The sequence below is a fragment of the Arachis ipaensis genome, chromosome B5 (genome assembly GCF_059453495.1).
Source record: "Arachis ipaensis isolate K30076 ecotype BB chromosome B5, ASM5945349v1, whole genome shotgun sequence".
NCBI classification, from domain to species: domain Eukaryota; kingdom Viridiplantae; phylum Streptophyta; class Magnoliopsida; order Fabales; family Fabaceae; genus Arachis; species Arachis ipaensis.
Window position 1 is genome coordinate 153,518,948 of NC_142440.1, and position 9,359 is coordinate 153,528,306.

Here is a 9,359-nt window from a genome sequence, read left to right on the forward strand (position 1 = left end):
TTTTGAGTTTAACTCAAAATTCATACTCAAAATTTTATTCATTCTTTTCTAAACAAATCAAACTTAAAATGTAATCATTTTCTTAATAACTCAAAATCAAATCATAGAATCATTAAATCCAAATCTTTTTAAATAACCACTTCAAATGAAGCCTCCAATTTTCATAAAAATTTTGGCGGCATTTCCTCTAAAACTTAGACTTTTGCCACCTCTCAAGGGTCCCAACCACCAAACCAAACACCTCTCGGTCATTCAAATCATTTCCGATATCAAATTATTTTAAAATCAAACCAATTCTAATATTAAATCTTTTCCAAAAACTAACAAACTCCAATAGCAAACCGTTTACAAAATTGAATCACACATTACATACCATATACAATCCATCAATAATTCATTTAGTTTATTCCTAACTTAAGGTCTTCTAGCCTAAGTCTTCATGTGACATTAAACATTAACTACAAGAAACCAAAATCATACCTTGATCAATTTCTCCCCAAGCTTGGGATACCTAAAAAACCTATCTTTTCACAAGCTCCAAGTTTCCAAACGTCAATTTCTCAAACTTAATTACCTAGATTTCATTCCAAACCGCCAAATTGAACTTCAAATCAACCAGAACACAATCTAATTCATACAATATCCCTATAATCATCATATAGTTCACTAATTCAATTATTCACAAGGGTTCAACAATTTCTTACCTTATCCATAGATCAATTGGACAAAACTCAGTAATTTTTCACTACTTGAGTTCACCTAAACTATCAAAATCATTCAATTCCTCAATATCCAAACTCAAAATTTACAAAATTAAGGAAGGAAAGAACTAGATGAGAAATACAAATTTCTTACCACTTTGTTCGGACAAAATTGAAGAAAATTCTGAGACGAACACGTGGTCGCTGACGACTCGTCAATCGGAGCTTCTGATTGAAAGTTACGGACGATTGAATTTTTGGAGACGTTGGGGTTAGGTTTTAACGTAATTTTTTCCCTTCTGTGTGCTTCCACTAAAGCAATGGGCAAGAAGGGTTGGTAATTAAGTTTATATAAGTGGATCTTGGGCTCGGTTCGATCTGTTGGTTCACTTTTGTGCCAAAATCTTTAAAGTTAGTGTTAAAATTCATATTTTTAATATTTTTACTCCTCTAGATTATAAATATTGATTTTACTAATTTTTTAAATAATAATTAATTTATTAGCTAATTATTTATTTATTTCGTGGGGTTTACAGGTGAAGGGACCAGAAGGGGAAGTTGCTAGCAGCTTGATTTGTATTTCTTGTTGGGTTTGGTTTCTCTTTCACTGTAATCCGCCTTCCCACTTAATCCACCTTGAGCCATTCACCCACCATGTCTTCTCTGATTTTGTTCGCAGCTGTGTCTTCTAATAGAGCACCACATACTTTGGGCCCGTGGCCAAGGTGAGCACAATACGTGCAAAATATTCCGATCCTTTCATATTGTAAGCCAATTTCCATCATTTTCTAGTCATAGCTTTTTAGTTTCAAACTATCTCGCACGATCTTTTCTCCATCAATCATAATATTTGCCTTAAGAATTCTAGACTCTTTTTCCCGGACATCAAATATTCCAACATCCAGAACTTCTCCCAACTTTTTTCCTAGCTTTTTTCCCATGTCCAGAATTTTATAGCATTCCAGTACTCCCCAGAGTTGAACCCACATTGGGAACAACGTGATCTTCAACCTTGACAATGCATCTGTTTCTGTCCATCTCCTAACATGCAAAATATAATCTTTGAATAATCATGAGGTTCTCCTCTCAATTCTCAGTGCATCTACTTTCTCATAAAAAAAGAATTGGAACTGGTTGCCTCCTTTTTCTGCAACCCTAAAGCCCTCAGGTTTATTCCAGATTGTGCGCAATGTGTTTTCCATAGTTCCATGGAGAAGCATTTTATTGCAAAAACTCTGCCCAACAAGCTTTTAGAACAGATGTTTACTCTGTTAGAGAAATCTTTCTTAACAAATTCCACTGCATCCTCCTCATATTTTTCATTGTTGACTAAGTGTGGATCAGGATTCCTATTTGTTGTTGTCATTCCAATCTGATTAGTGAGTGATATGAGTTTTTGATTGAAAATTTGTGTCATTGACTGCCGTCAATATGACACTAAGAAAGCCCTAGCATAGCACTTGGTCAAACCCTAATAGGCACTTTGAGTTTATAGAAAAATGTTATATTATAATTGGTATAATATATTAGGATCAATTAGTATTTATTAGAATTATTTAACATATCTAAATATTTATTATAGGATATTACGTCTTTGTTATTTTCATTCTCTTAATACCCATACATATCATTTTATACTGTGGCATTCTACACAACGTGAATACACTAAAACCTTTTTTCTATTGTTCTCTCTTATCTTTCTAACATGGTATCAGAGCCATGATATCCTTCTTGAAAAGAATAGGTTATTTTTCTTATCATGAAATCACATATTTTTTACACTTTTCCTCTTTGCCATTTTTCCTTACCTTTTGTCACTCCTTTACTGTTTTTTCACCTCATCAATTAGTCTATCCTCTCTATTTTGTGTCTTTCTGAGTCTAATGAATCAAACACCATTGTCATCCATTGCTTACCTATTCTCATGAAGAAACTATATATTTTTCGTCACTTTCCAATAATTCGTCATCCTCTGGCATTTTACCATTTCTTTGCCATTTTCGCACCTTTTCGGAAATTTTCGGACAATTCGCCATCTTTTCGACAATTCGTCTGCACTTTTTTTTGCGGTAGTTTCACCTGTGCTTTCATTGCGACAGTTTTGTCTGTGCTTTCGTTGCGACAGTTTTGTCTGCACTTTCGTTGCGGTAGTTTTGTCTGCGTTTTCTTGCAGCAGCTTTGTCTGCGCTTCCTTGCGACAGTTTCATCTGTGTTCCGTTCCGATAGTTTTTTCTACGTTCTGGTCTGGTAGTTTACACTCGTCCCATTAGTTTATACAGTTTTTTTTCTTTATTTTGTTGTTTTAAATAAGTTTGAAACTCAGGTTGTCACTTGAGTTTGTGGGAGTTGTTAGAATATATTAGCATCAACTAGCATTTATTAGAATTATTTAACATATCTGAATATTTATTATAAGATTACATCTTTATTATTTCGATCCGATCCTCTTAACAGGTATAAATACCTTTATATATTGTATCATTTTACATAACTTGAATACACTCAAACCTTTTTTCTATCGTTTTTTCTTACCTTTTTAACAATGATGTGTAGATAAATATTATATCACAAACACATAGTTGCATGCCTTTATTAGGAAAAATTCTTTAATACACTATTTTGAATGTTTAAGATTGGTTGTGTTAAATTTAAATAATATGTTTGAGGAACTTTTTCAATAGTTATATATAAAACTATATTTAGTGAACCGGAGTGCAGCATCAGCGTCACACAGGTGGCTTCAATCCACTGATCTTCAGCACCTTCAATCCAATAACATTCCTTTACTAACACAGGACTATAACTTCTATGGCAGAGAACTCAAGAATGAGGAAGAATGTATAGGAATGCTAATAGTTGCTTCAATGGAGGAAATGAGTTTTACATGGAGCTTTTAACTCCTTCAGATAATTACCGTGTTTTCACGTTGGAACTGCATCCTTTTGATATTGAGCTATAGAAGTTCTGATATTATGAAGATTTAATAAAACATAACTATAATAATGAAATTGAAAGAAATTGTGAATTACATTATTAAAAGCTTAGCAATCTAAACAGAATGAGAGTATATCAAGAGTACACGATATTTATATAACATTTTTATCCTTTTGCACTCTCAGCTAATTTTTTATCTATAGCAATTCAACCACTAAATGTGCCATTCTAACACACACTTTTCAATTAATTTGTGTATAACTCTTGTGGAAGAAATTAGCTTAACTATTAATCGAATGTCATTAAAAATAACTAAAAGATGAAATATTTATTTGATTAACGTAAATGTTAAAAAGTTTTGTATAATAAAAACATTAAGGCACAAACTATTAAATATAATGTACATGAAAATCAGTATGCAAAAGAAATAAGTTAATATTTTGGCGATAAACTCATAATTGTCATTTATAGATTCTATATTTTTTTGAGATAAATTAAAATCTGTATTTAACTATTATATATAAATGTCTAATATGTAGTATTACTTTCAATTCACAAACTTCTATAGAATTATAAGTATAAAAATTTTAAGCACCAATCTTCTTACTAACTCGTCTATTTTGATTATGGAATAAAAGTCTCAAGCCTGCATAATTCTCGGTAAAGAAGAAACTGTAGCTACTTCTATTTGACTTTGATTGAGATTAATCATGTAGCTACTCTTGTTTAATGTTTATCTAACAAAGTTATTTATTTTTTATTATCCATGACATTCAAAATCTTTTAGCATTTAAAAGTGAATCATAATTAATTTTAAAAGAAGAGAAAAGGACAAATAAGTCTCTGATCTTTTAACCCGCGGACATTTTTGTCCCTGACCATTGGAAAATACTTTTAAGTCCCTGACGTCCCTAAAAATTAGACGGATCAATCCTTCCATCCATAAGCCACCGTCAGACTCGACGGAAAAGGCTAACCTGGCTCCGCTCTGATGACTTGGCGTCATAGATACACACGTGGACTGATGAGTCAACAGGATAGTTTCAAAAATTGGACAAATAAGTCCCTCAACCCTAAAACTATGTCGTCTCCCGTTTGGCCCTAAATAACCCATTCTTCTTCCTCCTCCTCTTCTGTAAGGACCCCGTCTGCACCGCCCTTGAGGCTGCCGACGGCATGGCCAACTTCAAGGATGACGTTTGGTCCAGGCCCAGCGGCGGTGGCGGCATTAGCAGGGTTCTCCAGGACGGGGCCATTTGGGAGAAGGCTGGAGTTAATGTCTCCGTTGTTTATGAGATCATGCCGCCAGAAGCTTACCGCGCTGCAAAAGCTGCCGCTTCTCCTGACCAGAAGCCTGGTCCTATCCCGTTCTTCGCCGCTGGAATCAGCTCCGTAAGTGTTTTTCCCCATTCAATTCTTTTCGATTTCAGATAGAATGGGAAATGACATCAACCTTTTTCAGGTTTTGCATCCGAAGAACCCATTTGCCCCAACCTTACAGATTATGATTTTCCATCCTTATTTCGGAGCTGTTTCTCATACCATTATTGCTATTGTTGTCTGCCAATGACTTATACTCAGGTAAATGGGAATCTCTTCAAGTGAATCAATTACTAGATTTAGGCTTTGTAGGATATGCTTACACTTGGTCTAACAATACCATTATTGCTACTGTTGTCTGCCAATGACTTATACTCAGGTAAATGGGAATCTCTTCAAGTGAATCAATTACTAGATTTAGGCTTTGTAGGATATGCTTACACTTGGTCTAACAATCAGGTTGGGGAAGCAAATATTCAAGAAAGGCTAGATAGAGCAGTGGCAATAATAAATTAGAAGGAAGCATTCCTAGAAAGAGTGGAAAAGCATTTTCAAAGATACAGATCAGACCATTGTCCAATCCTAATCGATGTTCATGGGGAGAGCTTAAAAAGGAAGAGGCCATATATTTTCAGATTCGAAGAATGTGGCTTAGAGACTCTGAATGCAAAGAGATTATCAAAAGAAGCTGGGTTGTGAACTATGATCAGATTGAAGAGAAACTAGGAAAGTGCAACAAAGCATTGCAAGAATGGAGACTGAGTTGGAGAACTTCTTTGGAAAGAATCCGTTGGAATCAAAAGATATATCCAGAATTGTAAATCACAACCACTTTACTATTGGATGTTCCACATGATTCTCTGATCATGGGTGACGAGATATTTGGTCCATTACTTCCCATCATCACGGTAGGAATAATTTAATCAAGGCACCTAAATAACTGTTTTATATGACATTGTTTTTGCAATTTGTTATCAATAATTGATATGTGCTGCTTTGGAAGATCAATAATGATGATACATGATTTTTGGGTAACATGTGAATAAATTGGGAGAAAGTTTTGATCTGATCAATTTAGGAACAAAGCCTCTGGCTGCATATATATTTACAAATAACAAGAAACTGAAGGAGCAGTTTGTGAAGAATGTTTCTGCAGGGGGATGCTTGTCAATGACATTGCCTTACATGTAATGTTCATTTGTCTTTTTTTTTTATATATATATATAATCTTTTCAATCAACGCATGAGCTTGCATGTGTGTGTGCTAAGAACTAAATAATCATTCAGAGTTGGAGGATTACCCTTATTTTGATTTTAAATGAAGAAGAATCATGATATAATATAACCTTCTGATAATGTTTCTAAAGATCATTCTCATAAAATGTTTATGTTTCACTCCACCAAAATATTTAAGCATCTCAGCTAAGAAGATTGAGGATGCATCCATATATGAAGAATATTTATAATCATGGTTCTGAAAACCGAACCGGACCAGCCGGTTCAACCGGAAAAACTGGAAACGGGTCACCTAGCCGGTCCGGATAAGGTCAGAAACCGCCTTGTAAAAAACCGGTGAGAAAACCGGTCGAACTGGCGGTTAACCGATGAACCGGGAGAACCGTCCAGTTTTTTAGCGGTTTTTAGTTTGGATATTAAACTTCAAAACGGCATCGTTTTGAAGGTTAAAAAAAAAAGAGAGAAGCTAAAGTGCTAAACGCACAACCCTAATCCTAATCTCAGTCTCTACTCTCAACTCTCAACTTTCACACTCTCGCAAGAGACACCATAGCCACCACGGGCAGACCCACCGTCGCAGCCCCTCTTCGCCGTCCCACAGTCCCTCTTCGTCGTCGTCGAGCTCCTCTCCTCCATCGTCGTCGCCGAGCTTGCCTCCTCCATCGTCGCCCCTACTCGCTGCCGGTAATACTCTGCCTTCCAACCCTAACTTTCTCAGTCTCTCTTCAACCTTCTTCCTCCAAAGTACAAACACCACCGTCACCTCCAACAAACGCCGGAGCAAAGCATCACCGTCACGGGTCGAAGGTCACCGTCGCGTCCGGGTCGAAGGTCGCCTTCCCGCGGTGAGTACTCAGTAGTCAGTACTTCAATCTTTTCCTTCTTTCAATTAATTTCGTTTATTTGGTGATAAAACTGTATGAATTGGACAGATTTGAGTTCATGGTTCTTGTTCTGTTTTTCAAATCTTTTCCTTCTTCTGAGTTCTTGTTCATGGGTTCTTGTTCTGTTTTTCAATTAATTTTTTTATTCTATTAATTATTCTTGTTTTTTTTTCAATTTTGTTTATTTTGAATTTCGGTATATAAATTCAATTCTGCTATGTTGGATTTGGCTATATTGAGTTTTGTTTATTTCTGCTCTGTTGAATACTGCTCTGTTGAATTTTGGGGTTTAAAATTTAAATTCGATTATGCTCTGTTAATTATGTTGAATGAATGTCGTATGAGTTATATGGATTAATATATTTTTATGGATTCTAGATTGCTGTCATTTTGAATTTAGATGGAACAGCCACAAAATGATTAGCAACTACAACATAATTCTGTGGGCATCTTCAAGGCTAGAAATTATGGAATTAGCCCTCTCTAGTTGCTTGTTGAGAACCATTCTATTTTGATTGACTTCATTTAGTGATTTTGTTCAGGTTCACTTTTCTTTTCAATTTGAATTAATTCTTTTGAAATAATTTTGTTAATTTTTTGTGGTACTTATTAATTTTGTTGATTGTTAATTGTTGATTTAATTGTCTAATTGTTTGGATTCTAACTTCTGAATTTGTTTTTTGAACTTTTAATGCCGAATGTAATTGATAATTTTCTGTTTTGAACTTTTAGTGCTGCATGTATTCTTTGCTTCTTGATGTGATTAGAAATTCTGTAAATCTGTTCAACAATTAATATTTAATTTGTGTAAATTTGTGTTTGTAAATTATAGTTGTTACTAATTAGAAATTTTTATTTTTGAAGATAGAACAACTAGATAGTGATCAAGCATTACATATATTAATTTTTAATAATTTTATTTAATATTTAATTAAACCGGTTGAACCCCGGTCGAACCATTGAACCAGTTGCCTTACCGGTTCATTGACCGGTCCAGTTCTCGCAACCTTGTTTATAATCACTCATTTTCTATGTATTCCTAAAATATGAAAATATTAATATTAATATGAAGTGAGAATATTGTTCATCTCTGTTTTGTTCTCTTTTCCTGGTGTAGCTTATTGTTCCATCTCACTCACAAATTGAAGAAACAATTCTGAATTTGAAAAGGGCACAGGCAGACTTAGTCGAACTCTTCTATCAAGAAGAGATTAAATGGGCCCAAAAATCTCGTGTGAACTTGTTGAATGCGGAGAACAAGAACACTCGATTTTTTCATCAGCAGGCATCTCAACAAAGAAGAAATAAAACTGAAAGAATCACTGATGACGAAGGGAATCTCTATAAAGAAGACGAGAAACAGAGTATATGGTTCTCCCTCTTCGACAACAAATGCAGACCGGAACCTTCTCAGTCTGGATGGTGGTTTTTTTTGGAGGGAGAACCAGAGTATTCCTGCGTTTGATCTTTGGTCTTCCTTAGGGTTTAATGTAATTCTGTAAAAACTCTGTGGGTGTAATAGACATTGTACACAAGGAAAGGGATGAGAGTGTATATAAGGGACAGCACACAAAACGACGTCGTTTTGAGTGACAGAGACTTATGTGTCCCTTTTTTAAAAGCTCCATCCCACTAACGTGCCACATGGGAACGCCGTTAAGCTAGGTAAGCAGAGGGGGAGCCAGGTCAGCCTTTTCTGTCAGGTCTGACGGTGGCTTATGGACGGAAGGACTGATCCGTCTAATTTTTAGGGACGTCAGGGACTTAAAAGTATTTTCCAATGGTCAGGGATGAAAATGTCCGCGGGTTAAAAGGTCAGGGACTAATTTATCCTTTTCTCTTAAAAGAATATAATATTTGTAAATATAAAAAATAATAAGAGAAAAATTAATAAATATGAAGATAAAATAATTATGATAAAAAAAATTACATTATATATACAAGAGACATTAACTACCTGAGATAGTAGATTTTAATTGGTTATTCACCAAATAAATTGATGAATTATGAAAATGGTACATTATATATACATTAAAAATTAGTTATCAAATTAAATATTATATATTTATAGGTATTATTTTACATATTAAAAATCAGATCATATCAGAATTTTTCGCTGAATTGGTATGGATAAAAAAATTAGCTGGAAGGATAAAAATGCTTTATAAATATAGTGTACTCTTCATGTACTCTCATCCCGTTTACATTACTTGTAAGACCCAAAAATTTTGAAAAAAATTTTATTATGAGCCAATTTTAAATTTATTTATTTATTAGAGATTTT

At 34.4% G+C, this 9,359-nt stretch overlaps 1 protein-coding gene across 1 annotated transcript; it reads left to right on the forward strand.

Moving 5' to 3' along the window:
- The first annotated feature begins 4,776 nt into the window (after window positions 1-4,776).
- On the forward strand, window positions 4,777-8,385 carry LOC107642170 (coproporphyrinogen-III oxidase 2, chloroplastic-like). Its single transcript, XM_021103058.2, has 4 exons — window positions 4,777-5,027; window positions 5,098-5,216; window positions 5,415-5,863; window positions 8,193-8,385. The coding sequence occupies exons 1-2, from the start codon at window positions 4,812-4,814 to the stop codon at window positions 5,203-5,205; spliced, it is 324 nt and encodes a 107-aa protein (XP_020958717.1). The 5' UTR covers window positions 4,777-4,811; the 3' UTR covers window positions 5,206-5,216; window positions 5,415-5,863; window positions 8,193-8,385.
- The last annotated feature ends 974 nt before the right edge of the window (window positions 8,386-9,359 follow it).

Coding starts and splice junctions, on each gene's coding strand:
- LOC107642170 (XM_021103058.2), top strand. CDS start 4,812: ATGGCCAACTTCAAGGATGACGTTTGGTCCAGGCCCAGCGGCGGTGGC. Junction 5,028..5,097: donor TCGCCGCTGGAATCAGCTCC/GTAAGTGTTTTT, acceptor AACCTTTTTCAG/GTTTTGCATCCGAAGAACCC.